This window comes from Crinia signifera, chromosome 3 (genome assembly GCF_055691185.1).
Source record: "Crinia signifera chromosome 3, ASM5569118v1, whole genome shotgun sequence".
NCBI classification, from domain to species: Eukaryota; Metazoa; Chordata; class Amphibia; order Anura; family Myobatrachidae; genus Crinia; species Crinia signifera.
The window spans coordinates 6,238,962-6,260,144 of NC_139219.1; the positions used below are offsets into that span (position 1 = coordinate 6,238,962).

Consider the following 21,183-nt stretch of genomic DNA (forward strand, 5'->3'; position numbering starts at 1 on the left):
GCCGTAACATCACTCCCCCTGCTGCTACCTAACAGCGCAGTCTGCCGTAACGTCACTCCCCCTGCTATTACCTAACAGCGCAGTCTGCCGTAACGTCACTCCCCCTGCTACTACCTAACAGCGCAGTCTGCCGTAACGTCACTCCCCCTGCTACTACCTAACAGCGCAGTCTGCCGTAACATCACTCCCACTGCTACTACCTAACAGCGCAGTCTGCCGTAACGTCACTCCCCCTGCTACTACCTAACAGCGCAGTCTGCCGTAACATCACTCCCACTGCTACTACCTAACAGCGCAGTCTGCCGTAACGTCACTCCCCCTGCTACTACCTAACAGCGCAGTCTGCCGTAACGTCACTCCCCCTGCTACTACCTAACAGCGCAGTCTGCCGTAACATCACTCCCACTGCTACTACCTAACAGCGCAGTCTGCCGTAACGTCACTCCCCCTGCTGCTACCTAACAGCGCAGTCTGCCGTAACGTCACTCCCCCTGCTACTACCTAACAGCGCAGTCTGCCGTAACGTCACTCCCCCTGCTACTACCTAACAGTGCAGTCTGCCGTAACATCACTCCCACTGCTACTACCTAACAGCGCAGTCTGCCGTAACGTCACTCCCCCTGCTACTACCTAACAGCGCAGTCTGCCATAACATCACTCCCCCTACTACTACCTAACAGCGCAGTCTGTCATAACGTCACTCCCCCCTGCTACTACCTAACAGCAAAATCTGCCATAACGTCACTCCCCCTGCTACTACCTAACAGTGCAGTCTGCCGTAACATCACTCCCACTGCTACTACCTAACAGCGCAGTCTGCCGTAACATCACTCCCCCTGCTACTACCTAACAGCGCAGTCTGCCGTAACGTCACTCCCCCTGCTATTACCTAACAGCGCAGTCTGCCGTAACGTCACTCCCCCTGCTACTACCTAACAGCGCAGTCTGCCGTAACGTCACTCCCCCTGCTACTACCTAACAGCGCAGTCTGCCGTAACATCACTCCCACTGCTACTACCTAACAGCGCAGTCTGCCGTAACGTCACTCCCCCTGCTACTACCTAACAGCGCAGTCTGCCATAACATCACTCCCCCTGCTACTACCTAACAGCGCAGTCTGCCGTAACATCACTCCCACTGCTACTACCTAACAGCGCAGTCTGCCATAACGTCACTCCCCCCTGCTACTACCTAACAGCAAAATCTGCCATAACGTCACTCCCCCTGCTACTACCTAACAGCACAGTCTGCCGTAACATCACTCCCACTGCTACTACCTAACAGCGCAGTCTGCCGTAACATCACTCCCTCTGCTGCTACCTAACAGCGCAGTCTGCCGTAACATCACTCCCCCTGCTGCTACCTAACAGCGCAGTCTGCCGTAACATCACTCCCCCTGCTGCTACCTAACAGCGCAGTCTGCCGTAACATCACTCCCCCTGCTGCTACCTAACAGCGCAGTCTGCCATAACGTCACTCCCCCTGCTGCTACCTAACAGCGCAGTCTGCCGTAACATCACTCCCCCTGCTACTACCTAACAGCACAGTCTGCCGTAACATCACGCCCCCTGCTGCTACCTAACAGCGCAGTCTGCCGTAACGTCACTCCCCCTGCTGCTACCTAACAGCGCAGTCTGCCGTAACATCACTCCCCCTGCTGCTACCTAACAGCGCAGTCTGCCGTAACATCACTCCCCCTGCTGCTACCTAACAGCGCAGTCTGCCGTAACATCACTCCCCCTGCTACTACCTAACAGCACAGTCTGCCGTAACATCACGCCCCCTGCTGCTACCTAACAGCGCAGTCTGCCGTAACGTCACTCCCCCTGCTGCTACCTAACAGCGCAGTCTGCCGTAACATCACTCCCCCTGCTGCTACCTAACAGCGCAGTCTGCCGTAACATCACTCCCCCTGCTGCTACCTAACAGCGCAGTCTGCCGTAACGTCACTCCCCCTGCTACTACCTAACAGCGCAGTCTGCCGTAACATCACTCCCCCTGCTGCTACCTAACAGCGCAGTCTGCCGTAACATCACTCCCCCTGCTGCTACCTAACAGCGCAGTCTGCCGTAACGTCACTCCCCCTGCTGCTACCTAACAGCGCAGTCTGCCGTAACATCACTCCCCCTGCTACTACCTAACAGCACAGTCTGCCGTAACGTCACTCCCCCTGCTACTACCTAACAGCGCAGTCTGCCGTAATGTCACTCCCCCTGCTGCTACCTAACAGCGCAGTCTGCCATAACATCACTCCCCCTGCTACTACCTAACAGCGCAGTCTGCCGTAATGTCACTCCCCCTGCTGCTACCTAACAGCGCAGTCTGCCGTAACATCACTCTCCCTGCTGCTACCTAACAGCGCAGTCTGCCGTAATGTCACTCCCCCTGCTACTACCTAACAGCGCAGTCTGCCGTAATGTCACTCCCCCTGCTGCTACCTAACAGCGCAGTCTGCCATAACATCACTCCCCCTGCTACTACCTAACAGCGCAGTCTGCCGTAATGTCACTCCCCCTGCTGCTACCTAACAGCGCAGTCTGCCGTAACGTCACTCCCCCTGCTGCTACCTAACATCGCAGTCTGTCGTAATGTCACTCCCCCTGCTACTACCTAACAGCGCAGTCTGCCGTAACATCACTCCCACTGCTACTACCTAACAGCGCAGTCTGCCGTAACATCACTCCCCCTGCTGCTACCTAACAGCGCAGTCTGCCGTAACATCACTCCCCCTGCTGCTACCTAACAGCGCAGTCTGCCGTAACGTCACTCCCCCTGCTGCTACCTAACAGCGCAGTCTGCCGTAACATCACTCCCCCTGCTGCTACCTAACAGCGCAGTCTGCCGTAACGTCACTCCCCCTGCTGCTACCTAACAGCGCAGTCTGCCGTAACATCACTCTCCCTGCTGCTACCTAACAGCGCAGTCTGCCGTAACATCACTCTCCCTGCTGCTACCTAACAGCGCAGTCTGCCGTAACGCCACTCCCCCTGCTACTACCAAACAGCGCAGTCTGCCGTAACATCACTCCCACTGCTACTACCTAACAGCGCAGTCTGCCATAACATCACTCCCCCTGCTGCTACCTAACAGTGCAGTCTGCCGTAACGTCACTCCCCCTGCTGCTACCTAACAGCGCAGTCTGCTGTAACATCACTCCCCCTGCTGCTACCTAACAGCGCAGTCTGCCGTAACGCCAGGCCTTTGTACTGTTGGACGCACCACAAATATTGACAACTACATTAGTTCCAGTGGCGGATCCAGATAGGGGAGCCACACCTACTGCCACACAACTGGGACTCACTGGCAGTGGCACTGATTATGTCTCTTATCAACATAACAGAATCAGATCCAGGTGCGAGAGATGATCTGTATATAAATTTGCTCATAGATGTCCCCAATCTTACCCCCACATACTCCCAAACAGCAGAACCGCAGTGCAGAATTGGCCCTTGCTGCAAAAGATCTGTTAGAAGACTACACATTCTGAATGACAATGCCCAAATATAGTGGACACCACCAGAACATCCATGGAAAAGTTCATTTACATTCCTCTTATAGAATGACCCATTCTGTGCCGAAACTCATCTGGTGCATTCAATTCTGCACACTCACAGGTGACCATTGGTGACAACAGAAGGTTTGGCTGCCCAGTAACGCGTCATCTGAACAGAAACATCTCTCACTTTCTTAGAAGAAGTCTTCATGTTTCCTGAGAACAAGGCTTTGGGGTATCTGAGCCCCTTGCAGGGAGCTGATTGATTCCTCTCTCATTAATAAATCAGTTCTTTGTACAGATTGCTGAGTACATGATAACAGAGGTAGAAGCCGTGCAGACCCTCGGGGACCATCCTCATCCTCGTTGCCTGGATTTTGTAGTATCAGCACAGAGCTCACTTGTTTTATCTTTGGAAAATGAGTCTCTGGTTGCAGGATCCCCTGACGTAAACATAAAGGGGGCCCGTAGTCGTGCGGGGTTACAGTACAAAACACGTTTCATGTCGTCTGAACCTTTACAATGTTTTACTCATAACATAAAACATATATTCAGTCCAGCACCGCCATATCGGGAGGTGCATGCTGATCCCCCAGTTCTTACCGCTGCTGCCAAGATCTAGGGGCTTCTGGATCCACCCAAAAGTGGGGGTTGGTAAAAATGAGAAAACGCCATTTGAAGTACCTGTCACATGTGCGAGTCATTGCGGCAGTGGGCGCATATAACGAAGACCCAAATTTGCACAATTTAGTGAGAATTCAGACAGAAACCAGTCTGCAGAGGGTGTGAGATCGGGTGCTGTTGCCGGCGGTAAATACCAAAGCAATGGACACTTGCACCCTTTAAAGTTAGTAGGATTGGTCCCCATTATCTGTAGTGCGCAGCAGCAGCCATCTTAATGTATAGGCACCAAGGGCAGCTGCCTAAGGCTGCACATTGTAGGGGGCCTTCCAGCAGAGGGGTGCTGGTGCCTCCAGAGCTTATTGAGAGAATGCTGCCTGATTGGGAATTCCACACAATCACGTTGTTATAGTAATGCACCTTACACATGATGCCACACAAACTTTAATGCCCATTACAGAATATGCCGCACTGTAGTGCTCATTACACATTATGACCCACACCGTAATGCCTTGTAGACATTATGCCACATACCGTAAGGCCCATTGCACATGCTACACACCATAATGCTTTAGGGTAACGCTATACATGCAATGGCGTAATTATACATTTTGCTCACCCCCATGGCATTTTAGTGTCACTTACACATAAAGCACCCTGTAGTGCTGCTTACATGTAAAACACCCCTTGTAGTGTCGCATACACATACATTGCCCCCAGCAGTGCCCCACTATACACATAATGGTCCCAGTAGTGCCCCGCTTACACATATAATTCCCCCAATAGTGCCACTGCGTTACACACATAATGCATACCCTCCAACATGACCCAAAATGCTCTGTTCCTGGACTTCCCTTACAGAGGTGGGACTCCAGCACAGTCCAATATTCAAAAAGAAGGGTCACATTTTTTTGTACCTAATGGAATGGGTCATGTTGGAGGGTATGATAATGCTCCCACTAGTGCTGCTTACAAATATAATGCCCCCCCCCCCCTGTAGTGCCTTACACACATAATGCCCCCACTTGTGCTGCTTACACATATAACCCCCACTAGTGCTGCTGAAACGCATAATGCCCCTGAAGTGTCGCTTACCTATATTCTGGCTCCAAAGATGACAGCCGCCGCAAAAGGAGACAGCCGCTAGAGGACCGCCTGTGTGTCAGTGTGACAGACGCAGGAAGACCTAGCTTGCGTGTCTTGTCTTTCCTGTGGCGGCGGCCAGAGCGTAGGGTCTCTGTAATACTCTCAGACTCTGCGCCTCTGCTATGGACAGGCGGGCAGCGAGTGTGGTGCCGGGAGCCTGCTACTCTTTTGCGCCCGGAGCTCACGCTCCGCCGGCACCACCCTCGTTACGCCCCTGGACAGGTGGGCCGATTTTGTTGTGCAAGGTGTAGGCTCCGCCTCCAGATCAGTGCACAAAGAGACCCGCTGAACTCGCGGCGGGTCCGGCAGCTCTCTCTGTGCTTTGCTGAGGTCCAGGAGAGAGGGGGCATCACATGCCGCTATTCTCCTCTCTCCTGCAAGCCGGGAGAGGCAGCTCTCGATTGCGTGGTGCATGTCTGCGTGTGCACAAATGCCAGGGCCAATTCGGCGGGCCAGTCCATTGCTTGTAGACTGCAGGTTGCGAGAAGTAGGGGGTAGGGTTAGGCTGCAGGTAGGGAGGGGTAGGGGGAGGAAAAGCATACTTACCTTAAAGGTGTCAGGATTCTTCTGGCTGCCGACATTGCATGCGTCCGGATCTATGCTTATAATAAAGTGAATAACAAAGCCAGCACTTTGGGGCTTATACAGTAACTGTCATAAAGCCAGGGCCAAAATACCCCCCCCCCCCACCACCACCATCACCCCCATTCTGCATCTGCTTTATAGCATAGTTGTCTACTCTGTTGTATTCTGTAGGAGACTCCCTGATATAGCAGCAATCTCCCTCTCTCCCTCATTAGTCTAGCAATCTCCCTCATGTCACCTAGCCCACATTACACTGTTACATCATAGTTACCTCCCCTTCTGCATTCTGCAAGAGACTCCCATACATAGCAGCAATCTCCCTCTCTCCCTCATTAGTCTAGCAATCTCCCTCATGTCACCTAGCCCACATTACACTGTTACATCATAGTTACCTCCCCTCCTGCATTCTGCAGGAGACTCCCTGACTTAGCAGCAATCTCCCTCTCTCCCTCATTAGTCTAGCAATATCCCTCATGTCACCTAGCCCACATTACACTGTAACATCATAGTTACCTCCCCTCCTGCATTCTGCAGGAGACTCCCTGACATAGCAGTAATCTCCCTCTCTCCCTCATTAGTCTAGCAATCTCCCTCATGTCACCTAGCCCACATTACACTGTTACATCATAGTTACCTCCCCTCCTGCATTCTGCAGGAGACTCCCTGACATAGCAGCAATCTCCCTCTCTCCATTACTAGTCTTGCAATCTCCCTCATGTCACCTAGCCCACATTACACTGTTACATTATAGTTACCTCCCCTCCTGCATTCTGCAGGAGACTCCCTGACATAGCAGCAATCTCCCTCTCTCCCTCATTGGTCTAGCAATCTCCCTCATGTCACCTAGCCCACATTACACTGTTACATCATAGTTACCTCCCCTTCTGCATTCTGCAAGAGACTCCCATACATAGCAGCAATCTCTCTCTCTCCCTCACTAGTCTAGCAATCTCCCTCATGTCACCTAGCCCACATTACACTGTTACATCATAGTTACCTCCCCTCCTGCATTCTGCAGGAGATTCCCTGACACAGCAGCAATCTCCCTCTATCCCTGATTAGTCTAGCAATCTCCCTCATGTCACCTGGCCCACATTACACTGTAACATCATAGTTACCTCCCCTCCTGCATTCTGCAGGAGACTCCCTGACATAGCAGCAATCTCCCTCTCTCCATTACAAGTCTAGCAATCTCCCTCATGTCACCTAGCCCACATTACACTGTTACATCATAGTTACCTCCCCTCCAGCATTCTGCAGGAGACTCCCTGACATAGCAGCAATCTCCCTCTCTCCCTCATTAGTCTAGAAATCTCACCCATGTCACCTAGCCCACATTACACTGTTACATCCTAGTTCCCCCTCCTGCATCCTGCAGGAGACTCCCTGACATAGCAGCAATCTCCCTCTCTCCCTCATTGGTCTAGCAATCTCCCTCATGTTACCTAGCCCGCATTACACTGTTACATCATAGATTCTGCAGGAGACTCCCTGACACAGCAGCAATATCCCTCACTAGTCTAGCAATCTCCCTCATGTCACCTAGCCCACATTACACTGTTACATTTTGGAGAAACAAGGAATGAGAGACAGATACATTTACATTGAATCATCAGCACCATTTCCCAGCACTTTACCAAGTATAGTAGCTCTTACTAACTGCTTTGGGGCTTATCTACATTTGGATATAAGTCATTTTGCAAGATTCCTCTCAGATGTAGCAATACACACCCACGCTTCTAGGTGCCACGTTCACAATCTCTTTTCACAATCTCTCCATATATGGAACTAGACACGCCCTTAGCGTGTAGAATGACACGCCCTCTCAATGGGGCGCTTTACAAAATTCTATTAACAACTATGATCTCCCTGAAACTAGTTTTTAAAAGTAGGCAAGTAAGCTTTATAGAAGTGTGCTGCAAATAGTGCAACACATACAATACACTTACTGTAACACCTATAGCCATCCTGCGGCTTATTACTAATACCGCCGGGTTCAGAAAGGCACCAGCAATATTGTGTGTGTTGTATAAGGCTAGGAGCTGGTGTTTATAAGGCCGCGCAGAATGATGGATGCAGGCGGTGACAGGGCCAGGTAATCTCTGTCACCTACTGATTGCACGTTTCCTTATCACTTCCTGTCTGGCTCTCGTCTCTCCGAGAGATATCCTACACCCGCTGCGCTGTTCACACACCATAAACTTATCAGCGCGGTTATTAGGCTGGAGGCGCAGGACAAGATACGGGATCATCCCAGGGTGCAGGACACAGCCGGGTGGGGACATGTTATTGCATGGAATTCTGGGGTGAATCGTACAACACGATGGAGCGCATCACCTGGAATGCCTCCGAGACAGGGACCATGGGGAAATCTCAGATATGCCCAAAATTGTTTACCGCCCTACTCTAGATGGGTGTGGTATAATAATCCGACAGTCGGGTTTCCGACAGTTATTACTCAGACGTCGGAATCTCGACTGCACAGCGGGGAGAGCGCAATGAAGCCCCTTGCGGGCTCACTGCGCTCGCCACCTATATTATTCTCCCTCTATGGGGGTCGTGGACCCCCATGAGGGAGCAGTCGGGATTCCAATGTCCGAGAAATGACTGTCGGAATCCCGACTGTCGGGGAGCCGTCCGCCATCCATTCTAGATTAATGCTGATTGGTTGCTATGGGCAACCATTCCATCTGTTGTCTATAGAAGGTTTGATACATTTCCCCCATAGTGCGGTATACAGTGGAATGTGACTATGGGGGTTATTCAAACCTGATCGCACGGCTGTGAATTCGCAGGTAGGGTGATTATTGAATGACTGGATCGTATCGTCCATGCGCGAGGGCGTTCTGCGATAAAATCAAACATCTTTTATCTCTGGCCGTTCACAAGTTGATTGACAGAAAGTCGGCATCTGTGGGTGTCACCCAGCTGTTTTCTGGGCGTGCCCAGGCGTCGTCAGGGAGGGACTTTGATGTTAGCTCCGCCCCCGACCCTGAGTCCTGGATCCCACACACGCTATTTTATTTTCTCTCCACACCCTAATGGTGAAATACCTCCTGTCGGAAATGTCGGCTCAAAAACACTGGGAAGAACTGATGCCGATCTTTTGACTGTCGACCTTCTCATTGTTGACCTAATGCTTCTGTTAACCTTCCAACCCTGTCCACCTCAGCCACGTTGACCTAAGCCCTGTGGACCGTTAGTTCGCGACCAGATGTATCTCACCCTTCATAGTGTCGACATAGCGGCCATATCCCGTGCCAGCATTACTAATGAGTTCTGATTGCCCCTGATCACAGTATATAGTGTTATATTTGTATTTCATATTACCCAGAATACAACGGTCACCGCCCCAATACCCAGAATACAACAGTCACCGTCCCGGAATGAATATATTACCCAGAATACAACGGTCACCATCCCGGAATGAATATATTACCCAGAATACACTGGTCACCGTCCCGGAATGAATATATTACCCAGAATACAACGGTCACCATCCCGGAATGAATATATTACCCAGAATACAACGGTCACCGTCCCAATACCCAGAATACAACGGTCACCGTCCCAGAATGAATATATTACCCAGAATACAACGGTCACCTTCCCAGAATGAATATATTACCCAGAATACAATGGTCACGTCCCATAATGAATATATATACTAGGTGATTCATCGCGCCCTACGGGCGCTCTTCACACCGTCGTAAGGGGCTGCGCCCCCTTAATTTGTGAACATTTGTATATGAGAAAGATGGTTAGAATTGTATGAAAGATGGCCTGTATTGCAACTTGAGTTATAGGTGAAATGTGTTAAATAGAGGGCATATGATGTGGAAGGGGTTGTGTATTGTTTTGTTTAATTAAAAAGCGGTTACAGAGTAAGATGTACATTGATAGTTTGGAGGGTACAGTGACATTTGTGGGTGTGGGGGGGCTGTGTGTGCGTGTTGTTTAGGTGTGTGTGTGCAATAGTATAGTAGGGTGTTTTTGAGTCAGCGGCTCTCCACTGGCAGAGGTCACGACACAGGAAAATAGGAGGCTGGGTAGTGATAGGGGTGTGTGGGCATAAGGGGGACTAAAGAGGAGGGTGGGAGATACTGTGCAGCTTCTGCCAGTGGGAGAGGGTCCAGCGTGGCAGTACAGGAGTACAGGATGGTGGCCCTCAGTCAGTGTCTCCTCCTACTGGGTGGGAGTTAGGGTGCATGAGAGCAGGAGGCTGGGTGGTAAAGCATGATAGGGGAATGTGGGCAACACAGGGTGAGCGGGTCCCCACTGGTGGAAGTTACGGGGAAGGAAAACAGGAGACAGGGCAGTGATGGAGGTGTGTGGGCATGAGGGGTAGGAAAGGTTTTTGCCTGTTGCAGAATAGGGATAGGCATTGGTGCAGACCAATAGATGGTTGGCATTGATGGTGATTTTGCATCCTGCCATCGATAGTAGTAAAATATTACTTGGATAACCATCGATTGTTGTAGCTATCGATGGTCATCCATTATATCTGACTGAATAGGCCGTGGGACAATCAGAACTCGGTGGCGGGACTTTCGGGTGTGGGGGGCGGAGCTATGCTCCATGGCCCGGCACCATAAAAAAATTTGAAACTTGATCGGTTCTCCTTTGCCATCGATGTAGGGAAACCTTCTGGTCCTCCCACATCGATGGCAAAAGTATTCAACATCGGCCATAAACCATCGATGATTTGAAATCATTGATGGTCGATTGGCATCCCTAGAACTGGCAGTGGGTGAGCGTCTCCTCCCACTGGGAGGGAGTGAGGGTGCATGAGAGCAGGAGGCTATATAATAGTGGTATGTGGGCAAGTTGTGGCGCTGGTGCAGAGGACTGTGGGGACACTTCTGGCAGTGGGGGAACCTGCAGCGTGGCAGCTAGGGCTGGATTTCCCACCTAGGGGCGGCACCTTCTGGCGGTACAGGATTCCCCATTCTCACGGGGGTAAGTGAAATGCGGGAGCGGTGTCGCAGGGGTCCGCTGGGGGCGTGGAATTTCCGGAAGGGGGTCCGCAAATTGCGGGAGGAGGGGTGCGCGGGGGTCCACCAATTGCGGGAGGGGGTCGGCAATTCGCGGGAGGGGGGCGTGAATCGCGGGAAGGGGTGGTCCGCAAATTGCGGGAGGGGGGTTGTGGGGGTCAGTGAATCGCGGAAGCGGGGGTTGCGGGGGTCCATGAATCATGGAAGGGGGGGTTGCGGGGGTCCGTGAATCGTGAGAGAGGGTGCGGGGGTGCCGTGAATCATGGAGGGGGGCAAATCGCGGGAGGGAGGTCGCGGGGGGCCACGAATCGCGGGAGGGGGGGTCGCGGGGGTGTAGGGGGGGTATGTGTGCTGGCAGAGGGGGGGGTGCGGGCAGACTTGCCACTCACCTGGTGGCTGTGGAGTAATGGTGGATGGTGGGCATGTACTGGTAGCCCTGGCTGGGTGGGGGGAGGTGATGTCAAGGTGGTGGTGGTGTGTAGAACACTGGTCTTTTCCCTAGGGGGGGGGCGTGTTTGTGTATCCCACTGGGCGGGAATGTTATACACATAGAACACTGGTCTTTTCCCTAGGGGGGGCGGGTTTGTGTATCCCGCTGAGCAGGAACGTTATATACACAGGGGATGAGTGACAGATCTAGCTAAATATATAAGGGAAATGACCCTGCATTTGTCTCTCCGCAGCCTTGTTCCCGGGGTCTTCTTGCTCGTTGTCCACTCAGTATCTCATCCAGGACCACATGGCGACGCACTACCGGAGACTGAGCTCTGCACGAGGTATACAGGGGCTGCCGTGTATATCACATAGGGTATATATGTATACAACCCTCCTGCCCCGCAGTCTAACCCTCATAGCCCTCTACCTAAACCTCCTGACGCGCAGACAAACCCTCATAGCCCGCTACCTGGACCTAATCCTCCTGACCCGCAGCCTAACCCTCATAACCCTCTACCTAAACCTAATCCTCCTGTCCCGCAGCCTAACCCTCATAGCCGGCTACCTAAACCTAATCCTCCTGCCCCGCAACCTAACCCTCATAGCCCCCTACCTAAACCTAATCCTTCTGCCCCGCAACCTAACTCTCATAGCCCGCTACCTAAACCTAATCCTCCTGCCCCGCAACCTAACCCTCATAGCCACCTACCTAAACCTAATCCTCCTGCCCCGCAACCTAACCCTCATAGCCCCTACCTAAACATAATCCTCCTGCCCTGCAGCCTAACCCTCATAGCCCTCTACCTAAACCTAATCCTCCTGCCCCGCAACCTAACCCTCATAGCCCACTACCTAAACCTAATCCTCCTGCCCCGCAGCCTAACCCTCATTGCCCGCTACCTAAACCTTATCCTCCTGCCCCGCAGCCTAACCCTCATAGCCCGCTACCTAAACCTAACCCTCCTGCCCCGCAGCCTAACCCTCATAGCCCGCTACCTAAACCTAACCCTCCTGCCCCGCAGCATAACCCTCATAGCCCGCTACCTAAACCTAACCCTCCTGCCCCGCAGCATAACCCTCATAGCCCGCTACCTAAACCTAACCCTCCTGCCCCGCAGCATAACCCTCATAGCTGGCTACCTAAACCGAATCCTCCTGCCCCGCAACCTAACCCTCATAGCCCCCTACCTAAACCTAATCCTCCTGCCCCGCAACCTAACCCTCATAGCCCGCTACCTAAACCTAATCCTCCTGCCCCGCAACCTTGCCCTCATAGCCCCCTACCTAAACCTAATCCTCCTGCCCCGCAGCCTAAACCTCATAGCCCCTACCTAAACCTAATCCTCCTGCCCTGCAGCCTAACCCTCATAGCCCCCTACCTAAACCTAATCCTCCTGCCCTGCAGCCTAACCCTCATAGCCCTCTACCTAAACCTAACCCTCCTGCCCCGCAGCCTAACCCTCATAGCCGGCTACCTAAACCTAATCCTCCTGCCCCGCAACCTAACCCTCATAGCCCCCTACCTAAACCTAATCCTCCTGCCCCGCAACCTAACCCTCATAGCCCTCTACCTAAACCTAATCCTCCTGACCTGCAGCCTAACCCTCATAGCCCTCTACCTAAACCTAATCCTCCTGCCCCGCAACCTAACCCTCATAGCCCTCTACCTAAACCTAATCCTCCTGACCGGCCACAACGCGGCGAAGGACAGCAGCGCGGCTGACACACGTCAGCCGCGTTACAAGCCTCTTTCTGAGGCAGAGAGTCGGGGCGTTGCTAGGCAACGCTCCCGACTTCCGCCCGGCCACACTACACGCGCACGTCATCCAGGCGGCGCATTATTTGAATAAATAGCCGGCGTCTGCTGGGCACAGACGCCGGTTATAGCGTCTCCCAGCGCGTTCCCGGTCCCTAGCACATCCCAGTGCCTTTTTGCCTCTTGGATCTTCTCCTGCTGGTTCCTGGTCTCCTTGCCTATCTGTCCAAGTGTATGCTGATTCCCCTGCTGTCTCCAGGGACCCGATCAGCTGTCTCTGTGTCCCCAGGGTCACGTAAGTGCTCCTCTGGAGCCCGGTACTTGTCTGTGGAGCCGCCGAGTTCCTTTTTGTTATCAGGCTGGGCTGCTCTCCCTCCAGCCCCCCTGCTGGAGTATTGGACCTGCCCCGCCGTGGGCTTATGCTACCACCTTTCTTTAGGTCATATACTCCCTTCCTTGTACTTCCCTTTTTCTCTATCCCTGCTTGGGGGTTTTGGGGATTCGCTTGCTAGCTTGGTATTGTTATCTGTGGTGTTTCCCCGTCAGTCCTCCTTGTGTCTGCGACTGGGTCGCATTCCCGTTATTGGCCTGGTGTCGGCAGACAGGGGTTTGTTTTCAGTTAGGCCCAGTAGTTAGTCTTTCCTTTTGAGTTACCCCTGACGATCGCTTTTCCCTTGTCCTCACATAGACCTAGCTGCATCGGGGTTGGAGCGGGCATAACTCGCTCCTTCGAACGCGGCGGCCACAGGTGAAGCCTAGTTCCCGCAGGGATTTGTCATCTGCCCGGGGTTCTCAACAGAGTCAGCGTAGGTTTCGCCGTGGCCGTCCTGACCGGCGGTCCCGGCTGTGGGCTCACGCCTAACCCCCATTCCCCGTTTCCCTGTATTTGCACTCCGGGCTCTACGGCAGCCATAACATTATAACCGGCCCTAACGGGTCATATAAAGAGGTCTTTATATAACCAACCTTTTTGCTTAGAGTTGCAGTGGTTTTTTTTTGTATTATGAATCCCTCTTCCCAGTCCTTCTCGGACCAGCTCCAGGGATTAACCCAAATGGTCCGAGATCTGTCCTTGAAAGTGGCATCCCAAGAACAGAGGGTGCGTCCTTCTGATCCTGTGGTGGTAGAGCCCAAAGTAAACTTGCCTGATCGATTTGCTGGAGATCGAAGGGCTTTTTTCAACTTTAGGGAAAGTTGTAAATTGTATTTCCGACTTCGACCCCGGTCTTCCGGATCAGAGTCTCAACGGGTAGGCCTAATCATGTCTTTATTACAGGGGGACCCCCAGACATGGGCATTTGGCCTTCCCTCCGATAGTCCGGTGCTGTCCTCGGTTGACAACTTTTTCAGCTCGTTAGGGCTTTTGTATGATGACCCCGATCGAGAAGCCTCTGCGGAGACTCATCTTCGAGCCCTTAAACAAGGGAAAGATCCCGCAGAAGTATACTGTACTGAGTTCCGCCGATGGTCGAATGATTGTGGGTGGAATGATTCTGCCTTACGTAGTCAGTTCCGGTGTGGTCTATCTGACATCATCAAAGATAGTTTAATCCAGTACCCTGTTCCCAGTTCCCTCGATAAACTTATGGAATTAGCTATCAAGATTGACCGTCGTCTCCGGGAGCGAAGGTCAGAACGGGGCGTTCAAGCCCGGGCTCTTCCTTATGTTTCTCTGGGTCCAGACGAGATTGACGAACCCATGCAGATCGGGGCAACCCGTATCTCACCAGAGGAGAGAACTCGTAGGTTTAGTTCTGGTCTCTGTTTATACTGCGGTAACAAGGGTCACATCCTTAAGAACTGTCCCAATAGGCCAGTAAAAGCCTTGGCCAAGTGAACGAAGAGAGGGTTCACTTAGGCCTACAATTGTTTTCCTCTCGTGATTCGGTATTAGTCCCGTGTAGTATTTCCTTTCAAGAGAATGAATTTTCCGGCACGGCATTTATTGACAGTGGCGCGGCCGGAAACTTCCTTGATATCGGTTTGGCCCAGAGACTGGGTATTCCTCAGTTGAAGCTCCGGGGCCTCGTCACGCTTCGGGGTTTGGATGGTAATATCCTGTCCAATGGGGCTATTTCTTTTCAGACTCCCCCAGTCCTTATGACTGTAGGATTATTTCATAAAGAGCAACTTTCCTTTTTTCTGACGTCTTGTCCCCTCGTTCCCATAGTTTTGAGGTATCCTTGGTTAGTTAAACATAATCCCAGTATCGACTGGAGCGCGGCGCAGATTGCCCGTTGGAGCTCTTACTGTACACAGCACTGTCTCAATTCCTCGGTCTTAGTGGCGTCTGTCTCCCTCTGTGGGATACCTTCCCCTTACAAAGACTTTGCGGATGTGTTTTCCAAAGGGAAAGCAGACAGCCTTCCGCCCCATCGCCCATACGATTGTGCCATTCAGATTATCCCCAGTGCTCCCTTGCCCAAGGGCAGATTGTATGCCTTATCCATCCCAGAGACTAAGGCAATGGATGAATATGTACAGGAGAGTCTCAAGAAAGGGTTCATCCGCCCGTCTAAGTCCCCTCTCAGTGCGGGGGTTTTTTTTGTGGCCAAGAAGGATGGTTCCTTGAGGCCGTGTATTGATTTCCGGGCCTTAAATAAAATCACGGTAAAAAATACCTATCCCCTTCCTTTGATCACGGTGCTTTTTGATCAGTTGCGGTCTGCAACAATATTTTCCAAAATTGATTTGAGAGGCGCTTATAATCTCATCAGGATCAAGGAAGGCGATGAGTGGAAGACGGCTTTTAGTACTCAGACGGGGCATTATGAGTACTTGGTCATGCCCTTTGGTCTCTCTAATGCTCCTGCCGTGTTCCAGGACTTTATCAATGATGTCCTTCGTGATTTTTTAGGCCATTTTGTAGTCGTGTACCTGGACGACATTTTGATTTTTTCACAAGACGTGAATATACATAGAACTCAGGTTCGACAGGTCTTGCAAAGATTGAGAGAAAATCAATTATTTGCTAAATTAGAAAAGTGTGAGTTCGAGGTCACACAGGTTTCTTTTTTAGGGTACATTATTTCCTCTCATGGGTTTCAAATGGATCCCAAGAAGCTTCAAGCGGTGGTGGACTGGGCCCGTCCTACCAGCTTGAAGGCTGTCCAGCGTTTTCTTGGCTTTGCCAATTATTATAGACGCTTTATCCATTCGTTTTCCTCTATTGTCGCACCGTTGGTGGCGTTAACCAAGAAGGGTGCTGATCCATCTCAGTGGTCTCCACAGGTGGAGCGGTCCTTTGAATTGTTAAAACAGGCATTTGTCTCGGCTCCTGTTCTGAGACATCCGGATCCAGACCTTCCCTTTGTTGTGGAGGTAGATGCTTCCGAAGTAGGGGCGGGAGCAGTGTTATCCCAAAGAGATCCTGAGTCACTTGAGTTACACCCCTGTGCTTATATGTCTCGGAAATTCTCACAAGCAGAAGCCAATTATGACGTTGGTAATAGAGAATTGCTGGCCATCAAGTGGGCCTTTGATGAGTGGCGCCACTGGTTGGAAGGAGCAGTGCATCAGATCCTTGTACTCACGGATCACAAAAACCTGCAATATATTGAGTCTGCTAAAAGGCTTAATGCTCGACAGGCTCGTTGGGCATTATTTTTTATGCGCTTTAATTTTGTCATCTCTTATAGACCAGGCTCAAAAAACATTTGAGCTGATGCCCTGTCTCGGTGTTTTTTGCCTCGGCATGACGACAAGACCACTAAGAGTTCGATAGTGCCAACATCTTGTATTCTGGTCGGAGCTCAGCAGACTCTGGAGGCCCTCATACGTCAGGCTCAGAGTCAAGCACCAGCCCAGACCCCCATCAACAAGTTATTTGTTCCCCCATCTCTTAGACGTAGGGTGCTTATGGAGTTCCACGATTCTAAACTGGCCGGTCATCCGGGAGTCATCAAAACGGGGAAACTTGTTTCTCGTACTGTTTGGTGGCCTGGTATGGCACGAGATACCAGAGAATTTGTTTTGTCTTGTCCGGACTGTGCCCGGCATAAAGTTCCGAGGTCTCGGCCCATGGGGGAACTTATTCCGTTGTCCATTCCTGTCAGACCCTGGTCGCATCTGGCGATGGATTTTATTGTCGGGTTACCAATGTCCGCCCACTGCCAAGTAGTGTGGGTCGTGATTGACAGGTTTTCTAAAATGGCACACTTTGTAGCCTTGAGGCAATTACCATCAGCCAAGGAGTTGGTAACTCTGTTTTTGCAGCATATTTTCAGACTGCATGGGCTACCGTCAGATATTGTGTCTGATCGCGGTCCACAATTTGTAACACAGTTTTGGAGACTCTTCTGTGCTGCTTTAAAGGTTAAGACCAGCCTGACCTCGGCCTTTCACCCTCAGTCCAATGGACAAACGGAGCGATTGAACCAGTCACTCAAACAATATTTGAGATGCTTTGTGTCCAAATGGCAGAATGATTGGGCAAGTTTCTTACCGCTTGCCGCCGAATTCGCATATAACAACGCACACCATTCTGCTTCCAGGACTTCCCCGTTCTTCGCGGTATACGGATTTCATCCCCGAGCAAACTCCTTGGGTCCCGAAGCTTCCAGCTCCACCTCCCCTTCGGCTTCTCGACTCAGAGTCATTTGGAGGAGTGTTCACGTTGCTCTTAAAGAGGCGGCACTTAGGGAAAAGGTGTCGGCAGACAAGGGCAGACGTCCCTGTCATTTCAAAGTCGGGGATTGGGTCTGGTTATCGACCCTCAATATCAAGCTTCACCAACCGTCAGCAAGGTTGGGTCCGCGATTCATTGGTCCCTTTCGGATCATTAAGAAGATAAATCCAGTCGCGTTTCGCTTGTCCTTACCCAAATCCCTCAGGATTGCCAATACCTTTCATGCCTCCCTGCTTAAACCAGTCTTCTTTTCTCAAAAGTTCCCTCGCAGAAGGGACACGGGATCTTCCTCAGTAATGGTACAGGGACAACAGGAGTTCCCGGTAGAAAAGATTCTGGACTCCAAGTTCATGAGAGGTTCTTTGCAGTTTTTGGTTCACTGGAAAGGGTTTGGTCCCGAAGAGAGGTCATGGGTTCCTGACAAAGATCTTCACGCGCCCAACCTCAAAAGGATTTTCTTTAGAGAATTTCCTAGTAAACCCGGTGGTAAAGGGTTGTTAACCCTTCCTCAAGGGGGGGTACTGTTGCGCGCCGCCGTCCGGTGCTTCCAGTGCCCGGACGGACGGCGAGTAGTGTGGGCGGCAACAGCGCGGCTGACGCGAGTCAGCCGCGTCCCAAGCCTCCTTCCGAGGCCAGGCGTCGGGGCGTTGCTAGGCAACGTCCCCGACTTCCGCCCGGCCACAACGCGGCGAAGGACAGCAGCGCGGCTGACACACATCAGCCGCGTTACAAGCCTCTTTCTGAGGCAGAGAGTCGGGGCGTTGCTAGGCAACGCTCCCGACTTCCGCCCGGCCACACTACACGCGCACGTCATCCAGGCGGCGCGTTATTTGAATAAATAGCCGGCGTCTGCTGGGCACAGACGCCGGTTATAGCGTCTCCCAGCGCGTTCCCGGTCCCTAGCACATCCCAGTGCCTTTTTGCCTCTTGGATCTTCTCCTGCTGGTTCCTGGTCTCCTTGCCTATCTGTGTATGCTGATTCCCCTGCTGTCTCCAGGGACCCGATCAGCTGTCTCTGTGTCCCCAGGGTCACGTAAGTGCTCCTCTGGAGCCCGGTACTTGTCTGTGGAGCCGCCGAGTTCCTTTTTGTTATCAGGCTGGGCTGCTCTCCCTCCAGCCCCCCTGCTGGAGTATTGGACCTGCCCCGCCGTGGGCTTATGCTACCACCTTTCTTTAGGTCATATACTCCCTTCCTTGTACTTCCCTTTTTCTCTATCCCTGCTTGGGGGTTTTGGGGATTCGCTTGCTAGCTTGGTATTGTTATCTGTGGTGTTTCCCCGTCAGTCCTCCTTGTGTCTGCGACTGGGTCGCATTCCCGTTATTGGCCTGGTGTCGGCAGACAGGGGTTTGTTTTCAGTTAGGCCCAGTAGTTAGTCTTTCCTTTTGAGTTACCCCTGACGATCGCTTTTCCCTTGTCCTCACATAGACCTAGCTGCATCGGGGTTGGAGCGGGCATAACTCGCTCCTTCGAACGCGGCGGCCACAGGTGAAGCCTAGTTCCCGCAGGGATTTGTCATCTGCCCGGGGTTCTCAACAGAGTCAGCGTAGGTTTCGCCGTGGCCGTCCTGACCGGCGGTCCCGGCTGTGGGCTCACGCCTAACCCCCATTCCCCGTTTCCCTGTATTTGCACTCCGGGCTCTACGGCAGCCATAACACTAATATTCATACCCTGCTATCTTGCGTCTTCAGGTGCAGCAGCGGATCACAGAAGCTACATGTCATTGTTCCGTCACACAAGACACTGCTGCTGTGCCATCTTTGATCCGCCCCTATGACGCTGCTGTGCCATCTTTGATCCTCCCCTATTACACACTTTCCTGATAATGTAACTATAGTACTTTATCATACGTGTAACTGGGATATAACAGGAGATGAAGACTAATCATTGTGCCTTTTTTCAGCCGCTGTTGATACGTCTGCGCCGAAAAGCTTATCAAGCAGCGTGAAATGTGAGTAATTCCACAGAACGACGAATAATTATTAGATTTAGATGTTGAAACCTTTACAATTTTTTTTTATCTCTCCATCTATCTATCTATCTATCTATCTATCTATCTATCTATCTATCCAGGCCCAATGTATCTCTATCAGCTGATTGGCTGAATCTCACCCAACGGGGCTCTGTAAGTTTCTGTGGGAGGTGGGGGTACCGCAGGTACCCCTCAGACTGCACTGACTCCCCTGCTGCATATAGCCCCCCCATGTCAGATAGCGCCGCAGGGACCCCTCAGACCGCACAGACCCCCCCCTGCTGCATATAGCCTGGGGGAGGGGGGGAGTTCACCTCCGCTCACCTCCATCCCGGGGGGGGGGGGGTCCTGCTCCGAACTGCCACCCTCCAGTGGCCGGTGCCCTCAGTAAATGCCTTGCCTAGTGGTGGCGTCGGCCCTGTATCTATCTGTACCTTACAACTAGATGCAAGCGAATTGACGCCCATTCAGTGGTGCACCTCCTGTTCCCAGCATATGGAAGATGCTAAATGGGGAATGGGGCCAATTTAAGGTTTATCAACAACCCTAAGCATAACTTCAATCAACCCTCCCCCCCCCCCCCCCAACCCCACTGCGCTGACACCAATACCCACTTTGAAGCCCCTTGAGTGAAAGTGTGGTGGTGGCACCGTGGTTCCTCATCCACCACCTGCATTTAGTATAAGGTGTGCCCAAATGAAGAAGAGACTTTTGCTGTGGCGTCGTTGTAACTAATCGCAGTGGGTTTATGTGTTTGCCGATAGATGGCGTGGCTTTTTTGTTAATTCCTGGAGAGTTGTTTTTGCTCAGTCAGGTGCATGATGGATTCCTCCAGATCAGGAAAACTGGATCCGTCAGTTACCCAGGAGATTCTCCACTGACACCGGATCCCAATTATATGAGGTTGGAATGTTACACATGAACTGTATTGAAATATTCTTTCCATACAACCGTCGTCTCCTTTACATTTGGGCACCCCCTTATACAACAAGGATGTATTCCTCATAGATGTACATTCATTTTGTTGTAGGTGGACTCGCTGGCACAGTGGGGGCACACAATTCACCTCGCTGCCTCCTGAGTTGGCAAGCTCAAGTGTGCGACAATATGGCTGTTTGGACCCCCCCATTTGGACATTGCACCTTTTAGTTTAGCTGGGCTTAGCCACTTTATGCAACTAAACCCGGTCTGTTCGGACTTACGCAAAACAAAATAAGCATATTGGGCCTTATTCAGACCTCTAGTTTATATAACTAAGCGCAGGAAACCAGTTGTCCCTGCTGCCGTCTAGAAGGGATACTCAACCCTTCTTAGAGATAAAGAGAAAAAAATATATACAAATAGACGGCGCTAACGGACACAATTACGGTATTCAGTGGTGATTGAAAATAAAAATATATTTTTATTTTATCAATATCTAAAAAACAGGGCACCGGCCGGTGAGACCAAATATCAAAACATTAATTGTACATACTCACAAACAATTACAATAATAAAAGCACACTACTTCAATATTTTCAGGACAATATCAATTGCTCAATGAGCAGACTTGTTGT

At 51.6% G+C, this 21,183-nt stretch overlaps 1 protein-coding gene across 1 annotated transcript in view; it reads left to right on the forward strand.

Annotated features, from left to right (window-relative positions):
• The window catches only part of LOC146062441 (spermatogenesis-associated protein 7-like), a 120,111-nt gene that overhangs the window by 17,390 nt on the left and 81,538 nt on the right, over positions 1-21,183 (forward strand). Inside the window, exons 2-3 of the mRNA XM_083174583.1 lie at positions 11,523-11,615; positions 19,559-19,606. Of these exons, the coding sequence (XP_083030709.1) occupies positions 11,523-11,615; positions 19,559-19,606 (141 nt within the window). The remainder of the gene's footprint in view (positions 1-11,522; positions 11,616-19,558; positions 19,607-21,183) is intronic.